Source organism: Electrophorus electricus, chromosome 18, assembly GCF_041902795.1.
Source record: "Electrophorus electricus isolate QZ-2024a chromosome 18, ASM4190279v1, whole genome shotgun sequence".
In the NCBI taxonomy this organism is placed as follows: Eukaryota; Metazoa; Chordata; class Actinopteri; order Gymnotiformes; family Gymnotidae; genus Electrophorus; species Electrophorus electricus.
This window is the reverse complement of record NC_137514.1, coordinates 133996-150000: the sequence shown is the minus strand read 5'-3', so window position 1 is coordinate 150000 and position 16005 is coordinate 133996. Positions and strand designations below refer to the sequence as shown.

The 16005-nt window shown below is 44.8% G+C and overlaps 1 protein-coding gene across 5 annotated transcripts; it reads left to right on the top strand.

Moving 5' to 3' along the window:
* Positions 1 to 5810: 5810 nt before the first annotated feature.
* LOC113591421 (axin-1-like) lies at positions 5811 to 15632 on the top strand. Of its 5 annotated transcripts, none has more exons than XM_027031907.3 (10): positions 5811 to 5978; positions 6640 to 7540; positions 8837 to 8974; positions 9094 to 9190; positions 9849 to 9986; positions 11018 to 11394; positions 13206 to 13385; positions 13673 to 13810; positions 13906 to 14061; positions 14210 to 15632. In XM_027031907.3, the coding sequence occupies exons 2-10, from the start codon at positions 6693 to 6695 to the stop codon at positions 14334 to 14336; spliced, it is 2199 nt and encodes a 732-aa protein (XP_026887708.2). In that variant the 5' UTR covers positions 5811 to 5978; positions 6640 to 6692; the 3' UTR covers positions 14337 to 15632. The 5 variants fall into 5 exon arrangements, with proteins under 5 accessions (XP_026887708.2, XP_081556858.1, XP_035390895.1 ...); XM_081700732.1 differs by having other exon boundaries at positions 5811 to 6071; XM_035535002.2 differs by having other exon boundaries at positions 5811 to 6234.
* Positions 15633 to 16005: the final 373 nt, after the last annotated feature.

Sequence of the window (16005 nt, the reverse complement as noted above, 5' to 3'; positions counted from 1 at the left end):
GAGAAAGGAACTAAAGGGACCAGCCGAGAAGTGGGGAGATGAGAGGAGCAGCGGCTGTGGAGGTTGGGAGCTCACTGCTGGAGATCACGTCTCCCCTCATCAAAGATGGCTGCCTGGACCGGTGCAAGGCGGAAAGGCAGAGCCGAAGCCGCGGGTGCACACCGTTGTGCCAGGACGCTCCTGTCGGGGCCCGAGGACCCTGTAGTCGGGTTTTTCTATGGTAGGTACACTCTGTTCCCAAAGAACACCACTGTGAACTATGTGCTTTACAATTCAAATATTTTCTTTTCTTTTGCGAGTCTTTTCTCTCCGTGGGGGCGGGAGGAGGACACTTTGTAGGAGCCGCTCAAAGGGACCACATCAATTGGTTTGACTGCTGAGGCTAAAAAAGGCCAGGACACACACACACACATGCACACACATGCACACACACTCTCTCTTCCCACTTATATATTCACACAATAACACACATAGACTTTACTCTAATGCACTTGTGCACTCTTCCAGCACACATACGTACACCCGCTTCACAGGCCATACTCTTACACTCTACTCACCAACACATGCACACACATACACACTCCTACACAAGCACTTACACATGTTCACACATTTACACATACTGTCTCTCACACACACAGAAACAGTCTGCCAGCACAGAAAAATGCCAATGTGCACATGTACCCCAAATACAAAGCCCCCAGAACAATCAGCATATGCTAGTGCTCAGAACAGTTCTCCTCTCAGTGCTGCACAGGTGTGTGTGTGTGTGTGTGTGTGTGTGTGTGTGTGTGTGTGTGAGAGAGAGAGAGAGAGAGAGAGAGAGAGAGAGAGCGAGAGAGAGATTTTTAAGGGCCATAAGTAAAACAACATACAATAACAGCAGGGTTCATATCCCACAATGCAGTGCAACTACTAATCCAATCAGAACAGAAACTCAGCTCTACACCACACACACACACAAACACACACACACACACACACACACAATGGCAAACAGCAGGAAAGGCCACCACACACACTCTCTCTCTCGCGCTCTCTCTCTCTCTCTCTCTCTCTCTCTCTCTCTCTCACACACACACACACACACACACACACACACACACACACACACACACACACACACACACACACACACTACTGTAAACCTAATACCATTCAGGGAGAAAATAAATGCTTAGCTTGCAGGGTATTTAAATAAAAATATATAAGCTTGTGTTGTCCAGTACAGCTCACTGGTTTTAGGTTGTTTACATGTTAATAAGGATACTCATAATAACATGTATAACAATACAAGTACATACACGCACATTTTCACTATTCATATGAGGTTTTTCCATTAAACTCTGTACAACTGTAGCTAAAAAATACAGGACATTAACAATGTCTACCTTTAAACTAAAGGGGCTGTTTAGGGAGAAATGAGTGAAACACACACACACACTACTTGCACATACGTATGAAACATTTTCACATAAATAGCCTACTAATTACATTTATGTATTATAACACACACTTGCATATACACGCATTGCACATTTATTCACTGGTGTGTAAACACAGTTTAACCATGGTTATGTGTATGTGCGTGGCCACGTGTGAAAATATTTTCAGTGTGGCCGGGAAGTTTAATTATAAACGAGCTATATGTGCTTATGGTATAAGAACTCCTGATGAGTTATGGAGATTTGAAAATTAATTTACTGAGGTTATTGATTGGACATAGCTACTATTAGAAATGAAAATATTAGGTGCTACGTTTTCTTAGAAAATATTCGGAATGAATGACATTGATATTGGGAGTGTGTACTAATAAATGAAGGCAAAATATACATTCTGAATATTTACTCACATACTGTAGGCTGAGGATACTGAGAAGCTAACATGTAGCCTAATGGTATGATATAGCCATGTCTACAGGCTAAAGATCGTATAATGTCAACATTTCTAATTCAGTTCATGCTGGAACATTTGAACATAAACTATCCAAACATAGTTCTCATTAGCACTGGGAGTTTATTCCCAAATTTGCTTAAAATTCTCATTAGATAATAAATTGTTTCTAGTGACGGGACACCAATATGTTGTCTGTGTCAAACAATCCAAAAAGTGGAATGATTCCATACTAATTAAATCCCAGCTCCAAACACTGATTAATATGAGCCCCTGTCAAAGTGTACCATGGGTGCGAGAGCTCTAGCATGAGTTGTACAAAACGCTGGTGGAACTGTAAGAATATTAAGAATATTCCTTCCGTAGTGTCTTTTAACTTCAGTCTGTCAGAATTAGACACTGACATAATGAAGCTTTTTTCTTTTTTAGAGACTCTCTTCACCTTATATTGATGAGCATGCTGTGTGTGTGTGTGTGTGTGTGTGTGTGTGTGTGTGTGTGTGTGTGTGTGTGTGTGTGTGTGTGTGTGTGTGTGTGTATATACACACACTCTGAAAATGGTTTTAATCGCACGCGGCCACACACATACAAGCATAATGAGACACTGTGTATATGCAAGTGTAATAGGCAATTTAGTGTAGTAGGCAATTTATGTGAAAATGTTTGATATATATACACACAAGTATTTCATATGGGTGCACAAGTGTTTTATAGGTATGTGTGTGTGCGCAAGTGTTTCACTGATTTTGCCCTAAACGGCACCCCATAAAAAAAACAACACAAATACACACACACACAAATATAAACATACACCATCAGCACACACACACACACAGATACACAAACAAACACACCACCACATCGACACACACACATACACAGACACTCATTGCCTCTTTTTTCAGACACACACCACCACACACTCACTCACTCACTATCTCTCTCACACACAAATGCACAACACACAGACACTCACACACACACAACTCCACACTGACAAGCTCTCTCTCTCTCACACACACACACACACACACCAAAGCAGCAGGAAGGAAGCCCCTAAAATCTTTTTTGCTCTTTGGAGTTTTCTGGGATGGAAGAACTCTATTGTGTCTGATCAGTGAGTTCATCCTCTGCTAAAGATGAAGACAATCTGTGAAAACATTTCAGATCTCTCTAAAACCTTAGTCTCTCTCTCTCTCTCTCTCTCTCTCTCTCTCTCTCTCTCTCTCTCTCTCACATATGCTCCACAAATGCACACATCTTATGTCATGGACAACTGACTAAATACAATAGAAATCTGACTGTGAAAATCTGAGAAACTCATGAGTGTGCCCCTGATTCAGACATATTGGCTTAAAACTCTTTGTCACGCACTCTCTCTCTCTCTCTCTCTCTGAGTGTGTGTGTGTGTGTGTGTGTGTGTGTGTGTGTGTGTCTTGTTTTGGTGGTAAGACAGAGACAGATGCTGCAGAATACTTAAGACGACCTGCTGGTGCACATTAGACCCCCTGTGGAGTGACCTTACACACACACACACACACACACACACACACACACACACCTCCCTCCCTCCCTCCCTCTCCTGTCTTTTCCTTGTCTTTAGCTTCCTTCCTTCTTTCCCTCAGGGTCAGAGAGAGAGAGAGAGCGGAAGAGAGAGAGAGAGAGAGAGAGAGAGAGAGAGAGAGAGAGAGATGGTCTCATGTGAGATTTATGAGTATAAGTAAGGGCCCCTCTCTCCTGTGGATGTCTGAAAGGTCATGTTCATTGTCTTTGGTAGCACTTAAGCAAAACTACAGCCTCTTACAACTACAGCCTCTTACAACTACAGCCCTGTAAAAACATACCCTAAGGGCTACAGCTTCTTACAGCCCTTTAAAACTACACCCTATTGATTGTTTCTGTTAATCTATTACTGCATTTGCTTATACAGACTTCACTGATTTCAGACTCTTAGACCACAAATAACTAATTGTTTATTGATATATAATGTTTAATATTTATAACAATATTTAATTAATATTTTATTTATATTAAATATTTTTATCTTCCTCTACCTTTGTTTCTCAAAGTATATTCGTGTAGAAAATAATCCACAGAATTCAAGGAAAAGTATCAGACAGTTGTCTATAAGTGAAAGAGCTTCACTGCACTTTTCACTAAGTTGGAAGAGTTATTCTACTGATCTTAGACCATCCTTCTACAATAAAACTATTATGAACCACTACAGGATAAAGAGAAAATTGGTCTCAGGTCAGTGGTCTCTGCCAACACCTCCCACCAGCATCACTGCTAGTGTGACTGCCCCCTGTTGGGTTGGAGGTCTGGGACCTAATGATGTCATAATGCTCCCTGTGATGGCAAGACAATGTTCCATAAGGACATTTTTATTGCATTTTATGCACCAATGACACATCAATATAACGTGCTCACTTAAATGTATCGTTTTAAATGCACCAATGCAAGAGACATATGCCACTATATGAATGACCACTCCAAGTCCAAGATTTACTTGTCAAATTGTTCATGAGAGAAATGCAAGGCATCGATTTGTGTGTGTGTGTCTCTGTGAGCGTATACACTCAGGTAATGCATGTGTGTGTGTGTGTGTGTGTGTGTGTGTGTGTGTGTGTGTGTGTGTGTGTTCACTGTGGTAATGAATATGTATGAAGTGAGCACTTACTGTCTGCAGTCTTGCTCCTCAACAATTTCCCTCTCTCTGTCTTTTCCAATCTTCCTCTCTCTCTCTCTCTCTCTCTCTCTCTCTCTCTCTCTCTCTCTCTCTCTCTCTCTCTCTCTCTCTCTCCTACCTGTCTGTCTTTCTGTTCTTCCTTACCCCTCTTTGTCCGTCTATCTCTCCTTCTCTACCTCTCCCTCTCTCTCTGCTTCCCTAACTGCCTCCCACCCCCACTTCATATGACTGTTAATGTTCCAGAGCTGCACTCCTAGTCTGGGTGGTTGCTGGGTGAAGTGTGTGTCCCCCTGCGAGGTCTCTGCGCTCTCTGCTTAGCTGCGCTGCCATCAGACCCATCTCTCTCTGCATTGGGTCAAGATGACCTTCTTGCTGCACCTCTAAGAGACATCACCTCAGTCTGCCACAGGCCCATCTGGAAGATTCTGGAAGATCGGCTTCGCTCTGACAAGCTGCTTTTAGCAGGCTGTTTCCCTCTTCTGCCTTTCACCACCAGATGTACGGTTCTACACTGGTTGAGTTACTCTGGAGGTACGTGGATGCTTGTTCTTGATAGTTTTGCTCTACCTCACAGCAGGGCTAAAGCATATTCCTTTCTGAGTGTCTGAAAAATATGCTCCACACCATGGGTGTCTGTGTACTGCCACAGCTTCTGTTACTTGAGTCATTCATTCTTAAAAGTGCGCGTTAAATGAGTAGATCCGTGTACTACTTTACCGCCTTCAAACATAAACCAACACTTTGTCACGCTTATACGGGAATAAATAAAAGCGAGCAACAGCTACGTAATTTCTAATTTACTGTCACTTGTTTTTGTAACAGTGTTAATTCACTTTTACCGGTTAATCAGGTTTGTATTGTTTTGCGATTCGTTTTAGATTGATTTAGGTCTAATCAGATTTCAGCATAACTGAAGTAAGTGTGTGTGTGTTGCATTGCGTGTGTGTGTGTGTGTGTGTGTGTGTGTGTGTGTGTGTGTGTGTATATATATATATATATATATATATATATATATATATATATATATATATATATATATATATTTATATTTTATATATTTTTTATATTATATTTTTTATATATATTTATATATTGCGGTTTCCATTCGTGTCCTACAATATTAACCTAGTGGTGAACGGGAAAGTTGGCTGTCGCGTGCGTCTGGGTGGAGAACGTGCTGTGGAGGGGCGGGGCGCCGTCGGTCTGTGCGTCTTACGCAAGCTCACGCACGGCACGTACCGACGTTGCGCTTGTAGCGTCGCTTTGATGGGGCTTGTTTATTGTTTTCACTCGGGACTGTGGTACTCTCCAAACCAAGTTTGAGATGATACACGTTTTCAGCGATTTGTACCAGAAGGGCTCATCGTTGTCGGAGTCGCAGAATCGCGGTTTTGGGGTATGAAACTTCTCAGCGCAGCTGTGTTCACGCTTCGAGACAAGCTGAGTGTGTCTGGTGTGTCGAGTCCGGGCTCCGGTCACTGCCAGCGCCGTATGTGTGGACTCTCTCGCTGACTTACTTTGACTGTTTTCTGAACCAGACTTTTCCACCTGAACTTGGTTGGCTGAGGAACTTCACAACCAGTTTTTGGTTAATCCAGGCCCGTGTGGAGTTTGTCCCTCCCCTCCCCCCGGGCGAGGCGAAGGCAGTACGGGTGTGTGTGGGTGCGTGTGGGTGCGTGTTGGGGTGTGTGTGTAGAGGTCTGTACCAGCCGGGTGGAGAACAGTTAGCAACTACCGTTAGCTAAGCAGTGCAGTAATTTAGAATGAACTTTAAATGCGCTAGAATCATATACATGTTAGTTCATAATAGGAGAAATAAAATGCGTCACATCTGGAGTAGTCAGTGTTATTTCTGCATTGTTGCTAAGTTACAGTGGGCGTGTTTGTGTCTGTACGATTGCTTTGTTTTGTTGGAGTTTTTGCCTCACATTAACCAGCTATGTGAGTAATGCACTATACATTTGCTTCGTAGGGGGATGAAGGTTTCTTGTTTTTCTCTCCCTTCTTACTGTTATTCGCTCTCACTCTCTGTGTCTCTTGCCCTTCTGTCTCTCCAGTATGTGTTATCTTACAGCACTCCTCTGACTGTCCCCACAAACCGTACACTGCAATGAGCTTGAGAGTGCATAGTCACCATGGCGACGTGGCCGGCCGTTTTAATGAGGACGCCCCTCGCCCCCCTGTTCCAGGAGAGGAGGACAGTGATGTGGTCCCCTGCTTCTCCAGACCGTACACTGCTAAAGGTGACGCTGTGCGGGGAGAAGGTGCGGCTGCCACCCCCCGTCGCTCTGACCTGGACCTGGGCTATGAACCAGAGGGCAGTGCCTCGCCTCCACCAGCACACCTGCGGTGGGCGGAGTCTCTGCACTCGTTGCTAGACGATGAGGATGGCACTGCTCTTTTCCGCTCCTTCCTGCAGCAGGAGGCAAGTGCCGACCTGCTCGACTTCTGGTTCGCTTGCAGTGGCTTCCGGAAGCTTCCAGCAGCAGCCGGATCAGACGGGCGGAGGCTCAAGCTCGCTAAAGCCATCTACAGGAAGTACATTGCAGACGGGGGCGGGGCTGGGGGCGGGATTGTGGCGAAGAAGATCAAGCCGGCGACCAAGGCCTTCATTCGTGGATGTGTGAGTCGGGCACAGCTGGACTTGGCGCTGTTCGAGCAGGCCCAGGTGGAGGTGCAGGCGATGATGGAGGACCACGCCTACCCACTCTTCCTCAAGTCCGATGTCTACCTCAACTACGCCCACACGGGCGTAGAGAACAGCCCTAGGCCAGCCATGCAGCTCCCCCCGTCGCCCGGTAACCGGGAGACACCACTGCCGGGGTACCTGCCCACACTGATGGAGGATAAGGAGTGGGCAGATCCTATGAAAGACCACACCCACTCTAGCGGGCTGACTCAGAGGCTGCTTATGGAGACCGCCTCTCTCCGGAGCTCAGCCAATTGGAAGGGGGCAAGGTGAGCTGTTCAGTATTAAGCAAAAGCAACAACATGTATCAGAACAGGTAGGGAATCGTAATGAAACACACAGAAATCCATCTGAGTGAAGCATACAGACAGTGACTAAGACATATCATAGAATATATCTGAAGACCTCATAGTGCACACTGTATGTCATCAGACTTAGTTTTTCTAAGGTTTACTAATAAATTGGTTGCAATGTGACAATCTGGTGTAGTAGTGGCATATACATAAAGCCTCTGAGCAATTCTAATGTTTACCAAATAAGAACACAACAATACTTTAAATGTTTTCAAAATAAGAGCACAATAGGAAGAAAATAATCAGTAAAAATTGACATAATGGGCTACTCTCTGGTCAAGAAGTGTGTCCTTTTAATTTGACAGCATGACACGGCTGTTAGTAGCGTCCAGGCTCTATGTAGTTCTATTCCTGTGATTGTGTTTTAATGAAACATGCAACTGGTCAGTGTTTCTAGAAGCACTAACAGGACCTGAGAGAGGCCACACTCAGTACAGTCAGAAAAGCACTGTCCTCCCTCTCCTGTGTGGAGCAGTTAAATAAGAGTGATTTAAAATCTTATATTGAGGCTCTAAGCTTGTCAGTTCTGTCAAGTTCATCCAATAGCTGCTTGCACACACTAACAGCTGTTAAAATGAATTGTACACAGAGCACAGTTAAAAGCACATTTAAACAATAATAATGGTAATATATTTTATTTGTATAGCACCATTTAAAATAAGTGTCCAAGGTGCTTTACATGGGAAAATTATTCAAATCAAAATATAAAATAAAATGGAATAATTAAAATTTGGAATAAAATTCACAAAGGCGGGTGGAGGGTGTTTTACAATAAAATATAAAAGGCACTGTGGTAGAACAGAAAGGCAAAGAATATCAGGAATTTCCTAGGCACCCTACTGCGGCCCGAGTTTGTCTTTCGGTACAGCAGGGCGCCTACTTAATTCCTGTTAGAATACCTGAGGCACTAAACAGGACCATGTTTAACAATCACATCACTAAGTTAGAAGACCAAGACCACCGATGATTTTTAAGACCAAGAAGTTGTTTTTAAAACTGAAGGATGAGGGCCACCACCAGAGAGTCCTGAGGGGGGTGTAATGTTCCCTCATTCTAGTAAGAGTGAGGATTCTAGTTACTACATTCTGAGCTCACTGCAGATTATTAATGGAGCTCTTGGTTAAGATTGTAACTGCGCACTGCTGTAGTCCAGCTGAGATTTCCCAAAGGCATGTGTGAGTTGATAAACTCGTTCTGTCTGTCTCTGTGTAGGTCTGGGATAAAGGAACTAGCTAACCCGTATTATGTGAACAGTGGCTTTTCTCGTGCACCGCTAACCAGCACCAATGATTCGGAGCTTCACAGCCTATCCAGCGACGCTGACACCATCTCTTTGACTGACAGCAGTGTGTATGTATACACACACACACAGACAGTCTCATGAGACTCCAGTGTTATGTTGAACCTCTGACATGTGAATTATGATAGTTTAGTCCTCCATTCACCTCTCTTCTCCCCTGCCCCCATAGTGATGGCGTTCCTCAAAGTCAGATTCATAAGCAACTGCGCAGACACATGCAGGAAAGTGTCCGAGCCAACGGCCACGTCCCTCTACCTCACATACCTGTGAGTATATGTCAAAGTCTTCGTTTATTTATACATCACTTTTTACAACAGCTGTTTACAAATGTCCAAGTCCAAGTCCAAGCCCCCCAGTGAACAAGCCAAGGGTGACAGTGGCAAGGAAAAATTCCCTAGAGCATGAGGAAGAAACCTTGAAAGGAACCAAGAGTCAAGGGGGGCCCATCCTCCTTTGGCCGACAATGGACACTACAATAGTAACAATATAAACAATTTTGACAGTGTGCATGTGGCAGTGGTAGCTCAGTGGTTAAGGTACTTGACTTGTAATCAGAAGGTTGTCAGAAGCCCCACCACCAAGTTGCCACTTAAGTTGCCCTTAACCCTCAAATTCTCAATCATAATTGCAAGTCGCTTTGGATAAAAATGTCAGCTAAATGCCGTAAAATGTAAGTAGTTAGCTAGGGTGGAGGTGTGGTGGGCCACATCAGGGGATATCGGGGTGGTAAGAGTAGCCATGGCCTGTGAGTGTATGCCCCCAACCTCACATACCTGTGAATATCTGGATGTTGTAATTGACTGTGTAGTCAGTTTTGCCTTCCTGAGTGCTTGCTGTGGTGAGATTTATTTATTTATCTATTTATTTAGCTGTGCTGTGCAATGTTTTGTCCTCTCTAAGTGATGACTGGTTTTATGTGTGTAGCGGACCCACCGTATGCCAAAGGACATCCACGTGGAGCCGCAGAAATTTGCAGCTGAGCTGATCAGCCGTCTGGAGCTTGTCCAGCGGGAGAGAGAGAATCTCAGACGCCTGGAAGAACAGCTCCACAGAGTCCGCATGGTGAGGGTGTGTGGGAACAGCACCACAGAGTCCGCATGGTGAGGGTGTGGGTATGTGGGAACAGCTCCACAGAGTCCGCATGGTGAGGGTGTGGGTATGTGGGAACAGCTCCACAGAGTTCGCATGGTGAGGGTGTGGGTATGTGGGAACAGCTCCACAGAGTTCGCATGGTGAGGGTGTGTGGGAACAGCACCACAGAGTCCGCATGGTGAGGGTGTGGGTATGTGGGAACAGCTCCACAGAGTCCGCATGGTGAGGGTGTGGGTATGTGGGAACAGCTCCACAGAGTCCGCATGGTGAGGGTGTGTGGGTATGTGGGAACAGCTCCACAGAGTCCGCATGGTGAGGGTGTGTGGGAACAGCTCCACAGAGTCCGCATGGTGAGGGTGTGTGGGAACAGCTCCACAGAGTCCACATGGTGAGGGTGTGTGGGAACAGCACCACAGAGTCCGCATGGTGAGGGTGTGTGGGAACAGCTCCACAGAGTACGCATGGTGAGTTTGTGTGGGAACAGCTCCACAGAGTCCGCATGGTGAGGGTGTGTGGGAACAGCTCCACAGAGTCCGCATGGTGTGGGTGTGTGGGAACAGCTCCACAGAGTCCGCATGGTGTGGGTGTGTGGGAACAGCACCACAGAGTCCGCATGGTGTGGGTGTGTGGGAACAGCTCCACAGAGTCGGCATGGTGAGTTTGTGTGGGAACAGCTCCACAGAGTCGGCATGGTGAGTTTGTGTGGGAACAGCTCCACAGAGTCGGCATGGTGAGTTTGTGTGGGAACAGCTCCACAGAGTCGGCATGGTGAGTTTGTGTGGGAACAGCTCCACAGAGTCCGCATGGTGAGGGTGTGTGGGTGTGTGGGAATAGCTCCACAGAGTCTGCATGGTGAAGGTGTGTGGGTGTGTGGGAACAGCCCCACAGAATCTGCATGGTGAGGGTGTGTGTGGGGGGGGGGGGTGAGTGAGTGTGTGTATCTCAGCTGGACTTTTGTTTCAGGAATACTGCAGGTGATTTCAAAACTCTGTTTTCAACAGGAAGAAGAGTGTGATGTTGCAGATGTGTCCATGGCAACCTCATTATCCTCCTCCACTAAGACTGGCCAGGTCCATGTCCGTCACCGTGATACCCTACATGCTGTCAGCCAATGGCGTGATGCTCATGATGACAACCCTGAGAGTATCCTCGACGACCACGTTCAGAGGGTCATGAAGACGCCGGGGTGCCAGTCACCCAGAAACCCTGCCCACACTTATACTCAGAAACATCTACACCATACACACATGGAAACGGAGACACGGACCACTTATGCCTGCAATGGAGACTTCCATTACTATGGAAACCGAGGGCATTGTTATAGTGATGGTTTAAGCATGATGGACGGGACCATTCAGAGCGAGGAGCTGCCGTACAGGTTGGTGCCCATAGTTTTGTCCAAGACAGTGTGTAATGTTGGCGTTTATCGTTTTGTGTGTGGTGTGACTGTTGCGTACTGATCTTAGAAACTGTCTAAGAACCTGTTTTTGTATATTCAGCTATGTCATTGTGTGTCAAGGACCAAAACTGTGTACCATATGTATTATATTTTGTTGTGAGCATGAATTGGATACATTTTCTTTAAGGTAGCTTTTGCTGTGATTGTCTGTGGTTATGCTGCACATGCATTGTGTGTGTAAATGTAATTGTGGCTATGTGTGCATTGTGTTCCTCTGGTGGGCTGCGGTAGTGGTCCTCTCTGGTGGGCTCCTCTGGTAGGCCCCTCTGGAAGGCCCCTCTGGACTGTTGTAGTGGGCCCCTCTGGTGGGCTGTGGTAGTGGTCCTCTCTGGTAGGCCCCTCTGGTGGGCTGTTGTAGTGGGCCCCTATGGTGGACTGTTGTGGTGGGGGCCCACCTACACTACTGCTAAACTCCAGTCTGTTTAAGCCCAATATGTTTAGAATTATTGTGTAGTGCAGGTAGCTGCTCTGTCATGTAATTTGTTAGATTGTTGTTTATGCAACAAACAACCTTTCACCAACTCTTTGTCATAAAACTGGGAAACACTACCTGAAAGGAGTGTAACACCTTTTTGGTGTTTTAGGGATGTTCTATTCTGTTTTGCTTTTTCCAATAGTTCCTCAAGGGTCTATTTTGGGTCCTTAATGATTTAAGGTGATTTCTACATATGTTTCCTCTATCTTATATAATCAATAGAAACATTATTTGTTTCTATCAGTATTCAGGTGCTGACACCCAGCTATATCTGCAAAAATATCTGTCTATAGGACCTTTGCTGGACTGCATAGATGACAAAAATCAGTGGATGTCTCAGAACTTGCTGCAATTCATTAAAGATGAAACACAAGTTCTGGTTTATTGGAAATAAGGGTTAGAGGCTGCGTGTGTGTGAAGCTCCCTTATCTGGCGTTTTGAAGAGCTCCGTTATTAATCTGCAGTGAGTTCAGAATGTAGCAACTAGAATCCTCACTCTTACTAGAATGAGGGAGCATTACCCCCCCCCCCCCCTCAGAACTCTCCAGTGGTCAGTGGTACTGGAATGAGGGAACATTACACCCCCTCAGAACTCTCCGGTGGTCAGTGGTACTGGAATGAGGAAACATTACACCCCCCTCAGGACTCTCCAGTGGTGGCCCTCATTCTTCATTTTAAAAAAAACAATTGTTGGTCTGAAAATGTCTTGGTGGTCTTGGTCTTCTACCTTAGTGAGGTAATTGTTAGACATGGAGCTCCATTAATAATCTGGAGTGAGTTCAGAATGTAGCAGTTGTAATCCTTACCCGTACTGGAATGAGGAAACATTAGCGTCTCAGGTCTTCTACCAAGAATCTACTAGTCACCCAGAAACCCATCTGAAGATGTGGTGTCTGCTCTCAGTTACTTGGGCCCCAGGTGCTGGAACTGTGCCTGGAAGTCTGGAATTTAAGGAATTTAAGACCTTAAGAGTTTTTATCAACCATGTTAAATCACTCTTATTTAATACTGCATTCAGTTTCGGTGTCTCTTATATTTTACTGTAAAATACCTTTCTCCTTTGGGTTTTAAAGATTTTGTGTTCATCTTGTTCTACTATCTTGTCCTTTTCTCTCTTTCTATTGTATTTTGATTTTCATGTAAAGCACTTTAGAAACCTGTTTTAACTGGTTCTATACAGATACATTTTATCATTATTATTGTTATTATATATTATATAATGTGTCTGTGTATGTCTGTGTGTGTGTGTAAGCAGTAGTCAGCTTAACTCATTGTCCAGACGGAATGGGCACGGTAAGAGTGATGATGGGTGTGACATTGATGGACGTGGTCTGGATGGGCGGGGTTTGGATCTTCCTGAGGAGGCGGACCAAAAACAGAAGATCCTTCAGTGGATGCTGGAGGGAGAGAGAGAGAGCACACGCCACAGGAAGAGGTACACATGAACATGTTCACATATGTGTACTCAGACATGTCCGTACATACACACAAACACACACTCAAATGAATATATTTACATATGTGTACTCAGATGTGTGTGTATATACACATAAACACACACTCTTACATGAACATATTCACATATGTGTACTCAGACGTGTGTGTGTGAGTATATATACTCACACGAACATATTCACATAGGTGTGTGTATATATATATGTATGTTTTTATTACTAAATTACTGTAAATTCACCCTCTGCTCCTGTCTTTTTCTCTCTCTAGCGCTTCCGGCATTCGTCCGGGGTGGGCAAGTGGGAGTGATCAATATGACCCAAGCTCTGCCCCCAGCCAATCAGAGGAGACGAGGTGGAGGATGGAGGAAGAGAAGCGCAGATCCACTCCACATCATAGCAAACAGAGGTGTGTGTGTGTGTGTGTGTGTGTGTGTGTGTGTGTGTGTGTGTGTGTGTGTGTGTTAATGTTGCGTTGAACTGTGAAATGTTCTTTCCCCCCAGGCTGAAGTCCAGTAACAGGCGGAGGGCCGTGTGTGACATCATCACCGTGGCATACTACTTCTGTGGAGAGCCCATTCCATACCGTACGTCTGTGAAGGGTCGGGTCGTGACCCTCGGCCAGTTCAAAGAGCTCCTGACTAAGAAAGAGGCTTACAGGTGAGCCTGAACTGCAGTTTATATTATATGCAGTTCAGAGTTTTTGCCGTAGTTGGACTTTAGGCAAAGTGAATTTGTGAATCATGTGGCTGGTGGTTTGGTGATGATGTTTTTGGTGAAGTCAGTAAGGGGGTCTGTTTCTGTTCAGGTTTTACTTTAAGAAGGTGAGTGATGAGTTCGACTGTGGTGTGGTGTATGAGGAGGTGCATGAGGATGACGCTGTGCTGCCCATCTTCGAGGAGAGGATCATTGGGAAGGTGGAACGCATCGACTGAGTGCACGCAAGCCTCTCGCCCCCCGCCCCCCGTGCGTGCTCCCCATGCACGCTCCTCATGTACGCTTCTTGTGCACGCTCCCCGTGTACGCCCCAGCAGCTGTGTCTCAGGGCAGGAAGAGCACTCAGAGTATTCATATTGTTTATACAGCAGTACAAAGCCAGGTGTGTGTGGTTCTGTTTTTATCATTTTTAAATAAAGGTGCTGCTATGTAAATGCTGGCTTTCTATAGTGGGTTTGTATTGTGTTTTGGTTTGTTTTGGGTGGTGGACAATGTTATACGATATTTGTTTTAAAATGAAACTCTCAGTGCTGGTTATCCTGTGTGAGTGGGTGGTGGAGTCCATTCAGCCTTAAATGCTCCACTGTCTCCATCCTGGATGGTCTGCAGATTGAGACCAGCTGATGGAGACCCCATGTTCCTTCCTCCTGCTTGTCTGATGCCTGTAAACCAGGTCTATAATTGTACTGTAAACATGAACATGTAAACATCACCATGTCCTCAGTTGGATTCTTGTTGTTGTGCTGAGCCAAAATTTCGTGTTAAAAGAAGCATTCTATAATGTTACCACCATGACCTAGTCGAACAGCTACAACCAGAGGTGTGTATGTGTGTCTGTACGTGCGCGTATGTTATGCACATGTTTGTGTGCATATGTGTGCATGTAAATCCAGTGCATGCGCGTGTTCGTGTGCGTGTGTGCATGCAGAGGTCAGGTATAACTTTCTGTAAGGCTTTATTGTCATATTATGCATTTCTTTTAAGTGTCACTCAACTGTGAATACTAAAATATAGTCTATGGGACTAATATCCAGTACACACTACCTTAAGACACACTACAGGGAAAGTGCAGACTTTTGCCTGTAGCCAGTGTGTATATGTCAGGAAATGTAAAGGTTAAAGCAGAATATTCATGCATTAATTACAACAACTACAAATCCAAACAGAACCACATGAACCAATCAGAGATGCCTTCAGAGAGTCATCTCTGACACAGTCTTGACCCTGTGTCTGTGGCTACATCAGGGGTCAAAAGTCCATTAGCTCACTAGTCATTGAGCGTGTGAGAAGCAGGAACACAGAAGGTCATCTCTGGCCACAGTGAGTTCAGAACAGGGAGATCTGGGGTTACTGTAAAATATATGACTAACTTTTTCTTATTTAAATAAATGCTGTAAATACATATTTTAGTGCATCTGAATGTTAACTTTTACACTCTTCTCCTTGACAGCTCCGTCTCTGTGTCAGGGGACACTAAATAAAATAAACAATCACCAAAACTTGGTGAGAAAAGATTAAGTTGTTATTGACAGAAAGGTTTTTTCATTATTTGAATGAGTTATAAGCTTTAAATAGGGGACATCGTAACATCTGTTATGACAGTTCTTCTAGGCCATCGATCACGCCTGAGGAAGTCTCTCACCTGATCGTACATTATGAGATATTATATTTGACTGACACCTAGTGGCCTGGATGGTTCAGAGATTCACATGACCTTGGAATCCATTTCAGTTAAATGAGAAATAAAATCCAGCAAGGCAATCGTGCATGGAATAATTTTGGTTGACTGTTAGCCTTACAACATAAAAAGGTTTGCAGGAGTAAGAAGATTTCACAAATAAAGATGGAAAATGTGGAAATGGGTGAAACACTTTGACTTTACACAAA